Source organism: Protomyctophum bolini, assembly GCF_963924005.1.
Source record: "Protomyctophum bolini genome assembly, chromosome: 17".
In the NCBI taxonomy this organism is placed as follows: domain Eukaryota; kingdom Metazoa; phylum Chordata; class Actinopteri; order Myctophiformes; family Myctophidae; genus Protomyctophum; species Protomyctophum bolini.
The window spans coordinates 20,123,860-20,140,401 of record NC_137878.1 but is presented as its reverse complement, the minus strand read 5'-3'; the positions used below and the strand labels follow the sequence as shown (position 1 = coordinate 20,140,401).

Here is a 16,542-nt window from a genome sequence, read left to right as displayed (position 1 = left end):
AACAGAATGTATCTTAGATATTATGTGGAACGTAATGTGGTAAGAGATCCCTATGGGCCCGAGGGGTTATTTCATGCTGACATCAGGGCTCGCTCTGTGTGAACCTTTCGGATGTGTGATTTCAGCCAACCGGAAAATACAAATAACGGCTATAGTCACATATTGGCACAAACCGTGGCACAGAAATATATACTGTAGATTTGTTGCATGCTTTCTCTATAGTGACAGTGTCATACTATACTGACCAGACTAAAACTGGATTATTTAGGTTTTCCGGCAACCATTCTAAATATCCATTTTGAAAATAATGCATTTTTACCACCATATACCCTTGCCCAACATGCCACATGCTGTACACAGAGCATTCAAACTCATATTAATCCAGTGAACTGCTTGTCAAAGTTACATGCAACTGGAGAATGTATGTTCACAGTGACCTCTGGTGGTCATAAAAGAAAAGAGAGAAGTCAGTCAAGGTACATTTATTTGAATTATGAAAGTACAGAGCCATAAAAGTGCTCACGTAACAGCTGTTATAAAATAGGATGTGTTTAAACTCAAGGTCTCAGGCAGCTAATAGCTTGCAGATCTCTCCAAAAGGAAATCTTAATCTGACAATGTCATCTTGTAAGTGCTTTCCGGAGAGCTATGAATTTGATGCGGGTATTATTGCAAGGTTGCTCAGTGGAAACACAACTAAAGACACGAAAGAGAATAGGAGAAACATTTTAAAATGTTCTCAAGGCATTTAACCCATTTTGGGCGGGAACCCCTTTTGGTGTTTTAAACATTGTGATAATTTAGCTATTGAAAAATAGCAGATCTACAAGCTCATAGCGTGCCACCGAGTGTCGAGCTACGAGCTTGTAGGTCTGCTTTTCTTTGTGTGAAAATGTGGCGCAAATTTGGAATATAGCTTTTTTCAGAACGAACGTTTTTAACTCAAATCTTTGCTTCTGGGGAGGTCCCTGAAACAACATATTTTAGATGGGGTTCAGACTTCAGAGGCCTCTTACATACAAATTTTGGGTTCCTTGACATGAAATATTGAGCACCACTGATATAGAAACATAGGTGTTTCAGATAACTGTCTGGATTTAGAAGATTCTTCTAAATTCAGGCCAAAATGGGTTAAAGAAAACTGTCAATCACTGTTTAAGTGGGACCAAGGGATGCTGTGTGTGTTGGAAGTTGTGTGTGTGCGTGCGCGCGACTGAATGACTAGCTCTGTGTGCCTGACGTGATTGACGAGGTGTGTAGCGGGCCTAAATGAGAAGTTGTGTTCGTAACTTCTGGATGACGTCAAGCTATTTGCAGGTGTTGTGGCCAGAACCACTCACTCTGGTAAAAGGTTGCTGCTGCTTTATTTTTATGTTGAGCTGCCTATGCTTCTCAGCACGCGCACGCACACACACACACACGCAGGCTGATTGCTTCCATGTACACTGAACAAACATATGAGAGGCATTAGGTCTCTGTTATTGTTGTTTGACTTTGCAGGGCTGCTGTGGAGGAACAAACCTCCCACAGTACACTGGGGTGGAATTGACAAGGTGGAGTGTGCACGCGCGTGTGTGTGGTTGTGTGCATGCATAACAGTTAAGGTCTGTTTGAATAGTTATGCTGGACCAGGTCTCCTCACACGAATGTAATGAAGTGTCAACTCTCCCAACATCACCTTCACGAGCACACTGGAGAGAAAAATAACGTGGTATAACATTGAATACTTCCGTTTTATTAAATGACATACGTCACAACATAAATTAGCGCACCATACCAATGGCAGCTGTAATGAACATTAGATTTTACATTAAAAACAGAGAAAAACTACAAGAAACAAAACATGAAAGCCTCATGTGACAAACAGACACCTCTTCAAGTTCAAATGACCAAATATCAATGATAAGTTAATATACAAGCGATGGGGGGCTCGTCTGAGAGAAAACCTAGAGAGAAATACAAGACGGGGTATTGGAAATCAATAGATGATTCACGAAGACCGCTTGACATCATGTAGTTAACATTAACTCATAGACAAGCTCTGGTTTAGCTCACCCACAAAATGTCTTCAGACCTCTCCAACATTGACCAAATACAGTAAGATGAGAAGATTACAGATTGCTGCTGTTGGGCCGAAATCTCATATTTTTGTTGCAAGAGTAGCTGATAAGCTCACAATGCACAGTGTGAGCTTGAAGATCTGCTGTTTTTGCCTTTTTTTGTAAGTCAGCCTGTGGGTTTTTACAAATATTGAACCAATGAAAAGCACTCACAAGAGCTTGTGGCTAAATCATAACTATATTGGATTTGGATCCATGGAAGTGCTGGAATACGGGTTCTATTATTCTGTTCTATTATTTCCTGAACACTTTAACAGGTTTCCACCCAACAGTGACGATATTTACGTTGGTTTCTCTGCCCTGAACAATGACTGCTATCATTCAGCACAAACGCCATGGACCTCTGACCTTATGCCCATTGGAAAACGGAGGGCCAAAGTGGACTCAGTGATCATTGCCAAAGAAGTATTTCAATTTTCAACCCAGCAGGTAATGGAGGAGACCATGCATATACTGCATGTACAGTGTGGAAAGGGCTCGATCGATTTTTTGTTTTTGTCTTTTCCAAGTCTGTTCCAGTTGTACAGAAAAGAGGATGCAAGGAACTGGTTCAACATCTCAAAGAGATAATCTTAGTAGATGCGAGGAATTGAGCAGTGCGTAAGGATGTGCACCGTTTAGACTTTAGACAGTGAAGTCTATTAAAAAGGGTGCTGCACTTAATAATTGTTTAATAAATACTAGTAAAAAAAAAAACTATTAACCAAATATTTGTATGTGGCATGTACAATAAGATTTGAATATTATATTAAGCATTTCCAAATGGCTTTCATATCTCACAATTTATTTTTTCCCCCTGATGTATGGCCTTATAGATCAGACTGTTTTCACTTAATTTTAGACTACTTGTGTAGTCGGTTGCAAAAAACATTGTTTAATCAGTGAGATCATGCATAGTCCCTATTGAAGGACTTTCTTTTTTGTATCGATTCCGATGTCAACGGAGAGGCTTGGAATTCACAGAGCAAACAAATCATCTATCAACGTCGTTAGAGGGGGAGATGGAAATATTCTTTGGACCTTTGTAGATGCACCGCACAACTTGATTTCTTGATTCCCTCCATTCAATAATCGAGTCCGTCCGTACGCCTTGTAAGTCTCATTCTCTCCAATAAGAACAAGACGCAGAAAGAGGAGAGAATGGAGGAGAGGTAGTTTCTCCTCCGCGTTCGTCGTCACTCGTCTCCGGCAGGCAAGTTCTCCTCGATTCTCTTGATGAATTTCATGCGAATTTCCGTCACGTTGTCCCCTCGCAGAGTGTCCTGAGCAAACCTCACGTCCACCGCCATCTGCACCTGAACCGCAAGAGGCAGGAAAGCCTTTTGTATGATTCATTTTTTTATGCCCTTTGGTTTCATATTAATCCGTTTAATCCCATTAAGAACTGAGGCAGATTCTTACAAATGTCTCCTAAATCCTAAATGTTTTCTGAAGAACTTATGCTACTATATCACTGGTGCAGGTGCTCAAACCGTTTCATGTCAAGGACCCCCAAAATTGTATGCATTTGACCGCGGACCGCCGGACCCCGCATCGCAAACTATTTTGTTCCAATGACCTCCAGCAGCAAAGAACTTCAAAGGAATATATATTGAGAGAATTGCAAAGAGTTCACGATTTAAGAAATACAAGCTCAGAGTGCGGCATAAAGTGAGCTTGTACATCTGATATTTTTTCGAAAAGCCAAAGTATAAAAGAATGCCATTTAGCTCAAATCTAAAATGACACTGATGCATTCCCGGTCTTAACGTGTTAGTCAAGCTGCAATACTGTACCTTTTTCTAAGTCTTTCAGTCTTATGGTTGACCTTTGTTGAATTGGGTATTATTAGATGTTATTTTTCTACATTCATTTCCTAAATTAGGTTATTTATCTTTGATAAATATATAGGAGTTGGTATTGGGGAGGGAGACATTGGAGTATAGATACTGTACTATTGTACTACTGTATGTGTGAGAGTACAAATGGACCAAATGCCATCAACAAGCACAAGCAATCAATACACCCGGAAGAACAGATGTCAACAAGACTACGTATGGCAGGACGTCAGCGGGTAGCACTAGCAGTAGATAGATACACTGTAATTAAACATTGCTCTCATCTCAAAATATACTGTCTCCCCCCCACCCCTCCCCTGTCCAACTACTGAAGAAGCTATCAATAAAGGCAAAACAATATGTATAGAGAGAGAGAGAGAGAGAGACAGACAGCATGCCGTCTAACAATTGTCTAACAATATGATTTCGTTCAAATGGCATTGGGATATAATGGAGGCGTGTGTATGCTCAGCATATATACACAAACAAAAGCATTCATACACATTACGCAGTGGTACCCAAGTACATTTATTTAAGTACTGTACTTAAGTATAATTTTGACGTATTCATACCTTACTTGAGTATGTCAAAATCTCTCGTACGTTCCAGCAGCCCTTGGCAGTTGGCACTTGCCCACAGAGCCATAACTACTAGTAATTGGTGTACTGACCATGGTATTACTGTGCTTAACTGACCAGCCAACTGGCCTGAACCCCACAGAGAATCTAGGTTGAATTGTCGAGAGGAAGGTGTGAGACACTAGATTCAAAAATACAACTGAGTTTAAAGCTGTTAAATCTGGGCTTCCATAACACCTCAACAGTGCCACAGGCTTATCACCTCCATGCCACACCCCATTGACGAAATAGTAAATAGAAGAATAGTAGCCCAGGCCACGTATTGAATGCATAAATTAACATACTTTTCAGATGGTCGACATTTCTGTATTATAAATGGGATTTTTTGTCGTCTCATAAAATATTCTAATATTTCGAGATAGGATTTTTTTATTTTCATGAGCTGTATGCCAGAATCATCAAGATTAAAACAAAAAAAAGGTTTTAAATATTTGACTTTATGCGCAATGAATCTAGAATATATGAAAGTTTTACTTTTTGAATCATATTACGGAAGAAAATTAACCATGTACCTGTTACGATATTCAATTTTTTTTAGATGCACCTGTATATATTCTAAAGTCATTCTAAGAGTTGTCTGACTGAAATGGGTTCATGAACCATTTCATTTTCAGTGGAAACACTCTGAACTGGTTCAATATTAGGCAGGGGAAAAGAAGTTACCAAACTAGTTTCAACCCCAGTGTAAAAGTGGCCCCAGTGATGGATCTTACCATCTCCAGGGCTCCTCGGAGGACGCCACAGAGCAGGTTGGAGTAGACCAGCATGCTGTGGCTGTCCGGCAGCTCCACAAAGTCCACCAGGGGGTTGTTCTCCAGGATGAGGGAGAACTCGTCCCCAGCCGGGCTCCAGTTGGTCACGCTGGGGGTGATGCCCAGGTACATCTTAAAGGCCACCTTGCAAAACAAGGGATTGGAATGGAATTCAGGAATGAACACACACAGACACACACACACACACACACACAGACACACAGACACACACACACACACACACACGTCGACTAGTTACTAGTCGACTAGTAAATCCACAGTCGACCTTGCTGGTACTAATTGATAAGATAAAAGTTGATAAGAAAAATATTTTGTAGGCCTCAAGATCAGGTAGATTATAGTTATAGTCACCAATGTACAAAAAATATATTATTTTTTTTACACAATAGGTGGTTAAACAACTAGTCGACTAGTAAACTAAGCAACTAGTAACTAAAAATGACTAGAAGTGAATGCCCTAACACACACACACACACACACACACACACACCTTTAGGTGTAGTGTAGAAAAGACAAAGAACCATCCTGACTCTAAATTGAACACGTAACCTAAACTCTTAACCTTAAAATGTAGTTTCTTGGAAAGATAAAAGATATAACCAATAACCAATGTCCACATGAGATGTCCTTGTGAGGACATCTGTTCCTCAGAAAGATAGAAATCCAATAGCGCACACACACAAATCACAGCAGTTGACTTTGTGGTGACATAGCTGAGATGTTTCAGAGCTGCATGACTCCAGAATAATGAAAAGCAGCCGAAAGGAGCAATGAGAGCCTAGAAACAATGCAGCTTTGCCACAAGTTGAGGGTTCAAATTCCAGCCCTCTGTCTCAATCCGTTGCTTTCCTTACTCAGACAGAGTTATGCAGTTAGAGTTAAATGCTTCTGCCTTCCTCCCAGCTGAATTACCACACCAACCTTTTCTTTAAAGACACCTTTTTGCAAAAAGAATGCATGTTAATGACGTTTAGAAGATTTAGAACACTTTCCTGGGGGTCTTTATGTGTGTAACATGTGGTTTTAGATATTTTAGATTTTAGCAGTGAGCACTGGGCTCACTTCCTTTCTGGACTACAATTTTAATAATGCTTTGGTGCACTGCTTCTCCTTGTGGATAGGGGGAGGGCTGTCTTACTGAGACAACATGTAGTCCAGGAAGGAAGTGAGCCCAGTATTGATGACAGAGACACTGGGCTCACTGCTAAATCTAAAACCACATATTACACACATAAAGTCCCCCAGGAGTGTTCTAAAACGTCATGAACATCATTTGCAAAAAGGGTGAAGTTTCCCTTTAAATAACTAGGTTTTTAGAAAAAAGAGCCGACCATGAGTGAAAAGTCAAGTTTCCTAAGTATTGACGGTCGGTGGTTAAATGTCCATACTGATGATAGTGCTGTCAAACAAGTCTATGAAGCCATCTATGAACTCAATGAGATTTTATACAATATGTAGTCGGAGTCCCTGCTTCATATATCTCTCAGCCAAGGCGCCATTGGCTTGAAAAAGGTTGAAGACCCCTGAATTAGGCTATTTATGCAAACTAAATCTCTATTTTTGAGTGGTGCAAGCTATATTCAGCTAGTGTAGATTTTTGTCCTAACACAAACATTAAATGCTATTGACAATGAATGGAGAATTTACATCATATATAGACGAGCAAATCGGATATTTATTAAATTCTCATTGACAATGAATGGAGAATTTACGTCATATGTGTCTGAGCAAATCGACATGTTACATCATGAGTACGATGATAACAGCGGCCCTCACTTCACACGGCGGGTGTGATTTTTTTTTCTATATTCCATTTTTCTCTCTCCCCTTGGGAGACTTCCTTGGTCACGCTCTGATTGGCTCCCAATCTCCCCCATTACCTTGGCGATGACATCGGCCGTTTCTCGGAAATCCTGACACCTGCCGACGGTGGAGCGTGCCAAAAAGTCCTCAATCAGACGCACTCCTATGTTATAACCCCTGTTAAAGAGAGAGAGAGAGGTTGGAGGAAGGAAGGGAAGAGATAGACGTTCCCCTCGTTAACAATTTGGAAGGTGACTTGGAAAAGGAGGGGGAAAAAAAGAGACAAAGCACCGCATAGAAAGACGGAAGAATACGATAGGCTTCTGTAGCGACATAGCAGACAGCTCAAAATGCACACAGACATTTATGGGGGGGTTGCGGTCTTGTAAAACAGAAGGAATTTCTGATTAGGGTTCAGGGGTCGGGCAGAGTTTCTATCATCTCCTGACTTCAGGTTGCAGATTCAAGCCAAGAGATGCATCCTCATCATTAACCGGACCCAGGCTGGCCACTGCATGGCATAAATGCAGACCCTTCATGTGACCACCGTGCTCTGATTTAAGGTGCATCATATAAATAACGGTAATGGGTGCGAGTCGCACACACCAAGACTGCATTTCAATTATTATTATTTTCCCGCCTTTATTTTCTTTTTTATAGAGGGATAGGTATACAGTAGTCTGACAGGAAATGGGGAGAGAGAGAGATGGGGCGACACGCAGTAAAGGCCGTCGGGATCGGGAGTCGAACCCACAGCACACTGCCAGACTGGATTACCAGCCGAGGCGCCCAGACGGCTACACAAGCTGCCTGGGCCTCAATAATTTATTCTTGCATGTTGGTCAGGAGACAAACGTTTCGGCTATCCAGCCTTCATCACACTTCATCTCACTGCCTTCTAAGGCCATATTATATATACACAGATATATGGCCTTAGGGCCATATATATATATATATATATACTAGAATTTCGCCCGCCTTCGGCGGGCTCATCCCAGTGTCGTTGCAGCGCAATATGGGAAGAAGGAAATTGCAGGAGTTGACAGACTCCACTTCATGTTTCAGCTGTGTTTTTAAACTCAGTAGTGTGCCCTGCACACAGCGCACACTCGCAATTGCAGCTGGAGGGCGACGCGACACACACGCCCACACACACACACACACACACACACACACACACACACACACACAGAGCGATGTGTGGATAAATCAGAGATTTGGGAAATGTGTTCTGAATGGGCCTGAATATATGTGTGTAGTGTCCTTTTGTGCACTTAAACCTCTCCAGCTGATCCAAAATGCCGCAGCTCGCTTGGTCTTCAACCAGCCAAAATTCTCACATGTCTCCCCCCTGCTCCGTTCCCTCCACTGGCTCCCGGTCGCTGCCCGCACAGAATACAAAACTCTGATGCTGGCATTCAAAGCAACCAAAGGTATGGCTCCCCCATATCTTGCAAGTATGATCGAACCCTACAAACCCTCCCGCTCACTCAGATCAGCCAACGCAGGGAAGCTGGAAGTACCCTCACTAAAAACGCCGGGACAACACTCCACACGTCCCAAACTCTTCTCCCTTCTGGCTCCAAAACTGTGGAATGCACTTCCCATTGCAGTCAGAACTGCAGCATCACTCCCAATCTTCCGCCGTAGTCTGAAAACCCACCTTTTCAGACTCCATCATGGCCCATAGCACTTACCCCACCCCCTTAGATAGCAATTCTGTAGACTTAGATAGCATTTGATACAGTCTTATAGCATGTTATGTAGACAGCATAAGTGCATTGTATGTGCTATTGTCATAGCACGTCATAGTACATATGTATAGCATAGTAGTATAGATGTATAGCTTATATGTATAGTTTCATTATAGATATTCCACTGTTACTTTCTTAGCTTACGCATGTTTCATGATAAATGTTTTTATGTGATGTATACCCATGCTTTTTTGTTCTTGCTTAATGTAAGTCGCTCTGGATTAAGAGCGTCTGCTAAATGCCTAAATTGTAAATTGTAAATTGTAGGCTGCAACAATGATTTCATAAAGTGTAGTTTAGTTTTGAACAGGCAACTAATGTAGTGATAGATTAATTGAATGGGCCTGAATAGATAGATAGATAGATTTCTTTATTTTTGTGTCATGCACCAAAGGCGCCCAGCCCACATGGGCTAATTGGGCTTACAGGACACACCATATCATTGCATTGAATATTGCATTGTGTACAATAAACAGATATGTTTTGTTGATATTCCCTTTTTTGTTTTTACACAAACAAAACATTCTGCCTTATTTCCCACGCCCTGCATAAAAAGTCTGCCAAAGCGCACACTCGCAATTGCAGCTGGAGGGCGACGCGACACACACACACACACACACACACACACACACACACAGAGAGCGATGTGTGGATAAATGACTGAGATTTGGGAAATGCGCACGCAAGCACAGAATGCACGGCGTGACAGGATGATATAGGTCACCCGTTTTGGTGTGACACACACGGCTTCCACATTTAGCTTCATACTGGTTGAAAGTGTCCTTCCAAAAATATTTTTTTTGCTCGAAATTCTTATTCACAATGACATTGAGTTGTGGTGTTGTTTTTAGGGTAATTGTTGCATAAGCGCTATTTCGCACTGGAGTCCCGTGAGGCGGGCCATCTCACTCCCCTCCCCTGTGTCTGAAGCAGCTAGCATGGAAGCTATATGGAACCTTTCCCTCCGAGTGCACACAACCATGCCGTTGTCCACGCGTCCATCCGATAGCTTTTAATGTAAATGTCCCATCCACTGAGCAAAAGCGATATAAGCGCCTTATTCATTAATTCGATTCATTTGGGTGTGGGGCTGTGCAGTGCTGTGGGCTTTAAATTGTGACGGAGGCGAGCTGCTGCTGCTGTTCGACTTCGAGTCGCTGTCTATGGAGCAGTATAGAGTAGGCGTGGCGCAGCATTAGAAGGGCGCAGCAAATACGACATTGAGGGGTAGAAACCATCCCGGTCGCGTGGTTGATCTAACGCGTGTGTCACTGTGAAGGACTGGCCCCATTAAGTGAACGTAGTTGGCGTAGTAGACGCCAACATGACGATTCTGACGTAGGCTGTAGAGGTTGAGCAAGAATAGCGTGTTTGAGAAAAGTAATATTTAAACAGTAAATAAGACATTTTTGGCGAATGCAATGTAGTCTATATGTTTTCTGGGAGTGTGGCGAATTTATTTAGCATATAGAGATGTCTGGTAAAAGTGTGGTTTGGTCGGAGAAAGCTGTTGGATAAACGGCCATGTGCTTATGTACCCCTGTCTATTAGGGTAGCAGGATGGGCCTGAATAGATAGATAGATAGATTTCTTTATTTTTGTGTCATGCACCAAAGGCGCCCAGCCCACATGGGCTTACAGGACACACCATATCATTGCATTCAATATTGCATTGTGTACAATAAACAGATATGTTTTGTTGATATTCCCTTTTTCTTTTACACAAACAAAAGATTCTGCCTTATTTCCCAGGCCCTGCATAAAAAGTCTAAACTCAGTAGTGTGCCCTGCACATGTAGTAACGGATGGGTTATAAATTATTAGAATACTGTACTGCACTCCTTAGTATTGCACTGTACTGTAATGTTGTCCTCTGTACTGTACTTTACTGTACGTCTTTACTGTACTGTACTGTTGTTAGTGTTGTTATTGTTGTTTTTCTTATAATGATTATTATTATTATTGTTATTATTATTACATGCATTATTGTTCTGATGTGAGCTTGTTTGTAAATGAGTGAGTTTACAAAGAAGTTTATTGTTATTATTATTATTATTATGATTATTATTATTAGTATTGTTATTGTGATTATTACATGGATTATTGTTGTGATGTGAGCTTGTGGCTGACTCACTATCTAGAAAATAAAAACATGGCACTTCATTTAAAATAGGTTACAGACCCCTGTTATATGCGCTTGTTTTGGGATTATTTTTATAGACCTATTTACTTGTTTCTATGAGACATGGCAACAGCAGCGAAAGGCATCCACGTCTTTCTCTTGTGAAATGCTGAGATTAGAAACGACCATAATTATTTCATTTCTCAACCTTAAAAAAAAAATAAAGACATCTCCATAATCCTTGGGAAGTGTGTGTAGCAAAAGTAGTCGGCATTGTCATGGTTGAAAGTATTCATGCAACACTGACGCTGTAAGCTGTGTGATGCTAACGCGCTAACACCGTTAGCATGGTCTGTGTTGGTCAAAGGAAAAAGGATAGATATGAAACTACTGGCCAAAATGTCAGACAAAACACAACACCTAAAATCGGAATGTGATGGTGACCTATTGAGCACAAACAGACAATCATGATTTGCTTGCTGGACCTATAATTAATTTATGTGCATTACATTTCCACCTCGCACATATAAATCAAGCCACAGTGCAGTCAGAGAGTAGTTCACAGGTCACACACAGGAGCAGTGAAAGGGGGAGGGGCCTTCGGATGGCAGTGTAGAGTAGGCACGACATTGAGGGGTAGAAACCATCCCGGTCGCGTGGTTGATCTAACGCGTGTGTCACTGTGAAGGACTGGCCCCATTAAGTGAACGTAGTTGGCGTAGTAGACGCCAACATGACGATTCTGACGTAGGCTGTTGAGGTTGAGCAAGAATAGCGTGTTTCAGAAAAGTAATATTTAAGCAGTAAATAAGGCATTTTTGGCGAATGCAATGTAGTCTATGTCTTTTGTGGGAGTGTGCAGGTTTTATTTTGCATAGAGAGATGTGTGGTGGAAGTGTGGCTTGGTCGGAGATAGAGCACGAATGAGCGGCCAGGTGCTCATGTACCCCTGTCTATTAGGGTAGCAGGATATATATGAGGATATACTGTATATGATCCTTAAGTTCCTGCATTTTCTTCTTTTACGTGCCTTTGCCGTTTGCATCATCCAACTACTCCTGTATAAATGCAGTCTCTGTGTGTGTCTGTAATCCCTGTAACTCGAGAACCGTTCGCCCCACCGACTTCAAATTCGACACACGTGTTCCACACCCCCGCAGGGAGTGCAGTGCCCGGTGTCGAGTCGGTCGACTCACGGTTGTCCAACACAAAAGGCCTCTGCCCGGGCCAGGGCTCTGCCTGGGCCAGACTCCATATTTGGGCATGCCTAACAAATTACTCCATATGGAGCTGGCCTGTTCTGACGTCTGCATAAGTGCATAGACTCCATATTTGGTCATGCCTGACAAAGAACTCCAGTTCATATAAAAGGGACACAAACATAATATATGGGTGGCACTGGGGCATCATTTCCAACATGCATGTTTCCAATTAGGCCAGTGCCCAACGGGCACCGCTGTAGAGGCTCCAGTGTGCCTACTGGAGCCTCTACAGCGGTGCCCGCTCTAGTGATTCTAATTGCAATTTAAATTGTCACCAGTGAGTTTGAATCGATTTGCGATATATCGTTACATGCCTAGTTGTAAATTTGTAGATTCTTCTGCTACCTTAGAAAGGTTTGAAAGTAGTAATGTGTGTCTGTGGGTTGTATAAATATTTAACCAATGAGGGTATGCGTGTGACATCATCATAATACCCGGAAATTATGCGGGAATGCCTACTGAGCGGCAAAAAACTACTTTCTGGCCTTGACAGCCCGTACATCCAAACAGAAAAGTCCTATCTGATTGCATTGAATGACGTCAAACACTTTGCCACTCACTTTATGCATGGGTAATTGCGCATACCCTCTATAATTAAAATAAGATCTCGATTTGTCACTGTATGAGACATACAGTACAATGAAATTTCATATTATTATTAACATACTTGTGACTAAACCAGTAAGACGCGCAAACGCGGGAAGCGAACGCAGCTGAGACCCTGCAGATCATGTCTGTCTGTCTGTGTGTCTGTCCCGCTGTTACTGTATATGTGGACCTGGCCCCTTTTGTGCCCATATATGGAGCTGAGTGATTGCTGATGCAACACACTCCATATTTGGACGTATAGCGGGACAGACACACACAGACAGACAGACATGATCTGCTAGGTCTCATAGTAAGTGCTCACTGTGTTCGCAATAAGTGCTCACTGCGTTCGCAATAATAACTACAGAACAGATTGGATTCATTGGAACACAGGTTCCTTTTTCCATTTCCTGAAAAGTAACACTTTTGGACATACAAGGTTTACAGCTGATTTACTGATAAGGTTTAGGCTCTCGGGTGACACAGTGGAATAGTCGCTGGCCACCACCGCGGCTGGGGTGGGATGCACAGTTGCACACGCAGATCCGACACACCAACCTAGGGAAACAACCGTCGGGCATGGGGTCGAACATGCTCCCGTGCTTACGGTTAAGGTTAGGGTTTGAGGTAGGTTGTCTAATGACAGTCGGACCAATAGTATGTCGGAACTAAAGCCTGTACCCAGCTGGGGTTCGAATCCACTGTGTGGCCACCGTGTGGCTCTGGCAAGCGTTTATGGTCTCTATATGAGCACAATTGGCCCGTGTTCGGGGGGGGGGGGGGGGGGAAGCCAGGCGGGAACGGTGATATTTGTGTCACTGTATGTACTCGTATGGGGCGGCACGTGTCAGCACGGAGGGATTGGCCAGGAGGAGTAGGACGGAGTCTCCCAGTGGGGGAACCTCACTGGCAGGTGAGTCAGTAAGACACAACAGCAGTGACAACACAGCAAAGTGTGTGGGAAGGAATCAATTGGAACAATTCAGTTCAGTCAACTGTACTGAATAGAATACCGGTAGTATATCAAAAAGAAGGGTTCACTCACATCTTGTCCAGTTGTTTGTTGACTTCCTCGTCATTTTCATAGTCCTTACAGAGCTGAGTGACCAGAGCTCCATAGGTCAATGTGAACAGTTCAGAGTTCTACAAGAGTCAATAACACAGAGAGCACATATGAGATTAAATGCACTGGGAAAAAAAATGTATGAATGTCACCATCATTGGAAATACCAAACATTAAAGTTAGATGGATCATCATTTGCCCAATATTTAGACTCTCGTAGATGCATGTTTTCATTTCATATTTATTTATTTCATTTCAGTTATGGTTTTACATGAGTTATATTCATTTTACTTTGTACTTGTGTAAAGAAAAGGAGCAGGAAGAAGATAAATCTTCTTTTTATGTTTTCGATCTGTCAGAATCGATTAAATCTGAGTCTAAATATTATATGCTAATGCTGCTATAGAGATCATCAATGGTTTCACAGTTCCCCCTTGTGGTGTGGGACGGGTGACATTTAACCGGCTAGACTGAATTTGAACTGAATTACAATATATTTGGTAAGCTCATTTAGCTAAATACAGTAGTTTTGTGCAATGTTTAAGTAAAGACTATGATACTACTATAATATTATTATTATGTGATACTGCTAACAAAACCCCATTGAGGGGTGCATAATGCTGCAGCGACACTTAACTCGATCACCACCAAGCCCTCATGCAATAATAATATAGTGCAATAAACAGCAGAATCACTCGATGTAATTCTGATGACAGGGATTTGGAAAATAGCAAAACAGAAACACTGACTTACTTGGCTGACGAGGAAGAAATAAGAATGAACCGATACTACAGTACGTACGTCTTAAGCATCTTAAGCTAAAGTGGCTATACGTTAGCATGAAGCTGTTGTGTGTGTGTGTGTGTGTGTGTGTGTGTGTGTGTGTGGGAGGCAGTCAGTCACTTACCATCTTCTTGTTGTCTGTCGTTCGGTTGGATTGCCTGGACATTGTGTATTGTGTTACGCGGTACACACACACACTACTAGGCGGTCACTCGATATTGATCCTTTATTTATTTGTATGTGGCTAATTAAGCAGCAGCAGAGCTGATGACCGTAGGCTGAGGCTCTTGTTTTCCGGGTCAGCTGCAGGGTTGCCAGATTGTGTGAGAGAAACAAGCAAACCGGGTCTATGAAAACAAGCCCAAAATAATTGATTGATTGATTGATTGATTGATTGATTGATTGATTGATTGATTGATTGAAATATCAAGCACAACTCAATACAAAAACTGTGAGTGGACGACACCATAAAGCATTACACTTGTTTACAATAGGGCCCACCGTTTTCAATTCATCAAAACATTTAGTCGACTCGAGACGTACAAATATACACCTCTATATAGCCAAAAAGCAGGAATTCATCATAGAGGTAAAAAGGGAAAACACATATGGTGAGGGGGGAAAGGGGGCCAGTTTTGAATTGCAGCCGCCCGTAGGTGCCCTTTGAGAGCGGTTTTGAAGGAGTCAAGGAATTCACATGTTAATGACTGTTGGTAGGGCGTTCCACATTTTGGTGGCATAGGAGCGAAATGAATTTAGTCCCTTCATTGACTTCATTGACATTAAGGAATTATTTAGACAGGTACATGGGTATCTTGGTGCTGTATCGAATCTTGTGGACCAGACCCATTGCAAGATGCTGTACTCTGTCGTCAACCCTAAGCCATTCCAGCCTGTCAAAGTGGGCAGGGGTGAGGTGGGTTCGGGGAGAGAGGCCAAGTAGAAGCCTGACCAGTTTGTTTTGGGAAGTCTGGAGTCTTGTTTTAAGGGCCTTTGAGGTGCTGTGATTCAGTTTTTCCCAGGTGTAAGGATACCAGTAGTTTGTGTGAGCCAGGTGCAGATTCTACTGAGTTCAGAGCTGAGGGCCTTTTCAAAAAAGAAGCAAGCACTTCACCCTCTAACATGTATGGGCTATTTCAACGAGCTTGAGCTTGAGCTCGAGCTTAGATCTACTATTTTCAAATACATCTTGAATAATTTTTGGGAAATGTGGAATATTTGAACACAAAACTTGTATGGGGGTTGCTGGCATAACATGTTTTCATTTTCAGATGGGGGTCCGCAGACAAATGTATATAAGATTTGGGGGGGTCCTTGACTAGAAAATGTAATGCTGGTTTAAACAACATTAGGAAACAAGCCCAAAAAACCGCAACCAGCAACTACAAATATTTACAAGCAACTTTACAGAAAAACAAGCACAATAATAAGCGGACATGGCAACCACTGGTCAGCTGTCAAACTTAATTCCTCTTCTTTTTGTTTTACAAAGGTTGGCATACAGCTTTTTGGTGCACTACCGCCACCTTCTGGTCCAGAGTTAGCCTCAAGACTGAATGTATTAATACCAATAACATACTATTTGTATTTTTATCTATTAATTGACATTGATTTTAATGTCAACATCGATCAAACATATTTACGATAGTCTTGATCTATAGATCCATACTCTGGATTAGCCTTAAAGGCTAATAGAGTATACCGTATATGGATTATGGATCACACAAAAAAATCAAATTCCCTCTTCTAATTCACCAGGAGGTGGCGGAATTTTACAAACAGTGAAGGGGGAAAAACACGAGGCAAATACATTTTTTAA

General features: G+C 41.9%; 1 protein-coding gene across 1 annotated transcript; it reads right to left on the bottom strand.

Annotated features, from left to right (window-relative positions):
• Positions 1 to 1,714: 1,714 nt before the first annotated feature.
• On the bottom strand, positions 1,715 to 15,015 carry trappc3 (trafficking protein particle complex subunit 3). Its single transcript, XM_080787496.1, has 5 exons — positions 14,848 to 15,015; positions 13,923 to 14,020; positions 7,229 to 7,328; positions 5,289 to 5,471; positions 1,715 to 3,415 (listed from the first exon to the last, which is right to left on the bottom strand). The coding sequence occupies exons 1-5, from the start codon at positions 14,887 to 14,889 to the stop codon at positions 3,296 to 3,298; spliced, it is 543 nt and encodes a 180-aa protein (XP_080643622.1). The 5' UTR covers positions 14,890 to 15,015; the 3' UTR covers positions 1,715 to 3,295.
• Between the last annotated feature and the right edge of the window lie 1,527 nt (positions 15,016 to 16,542).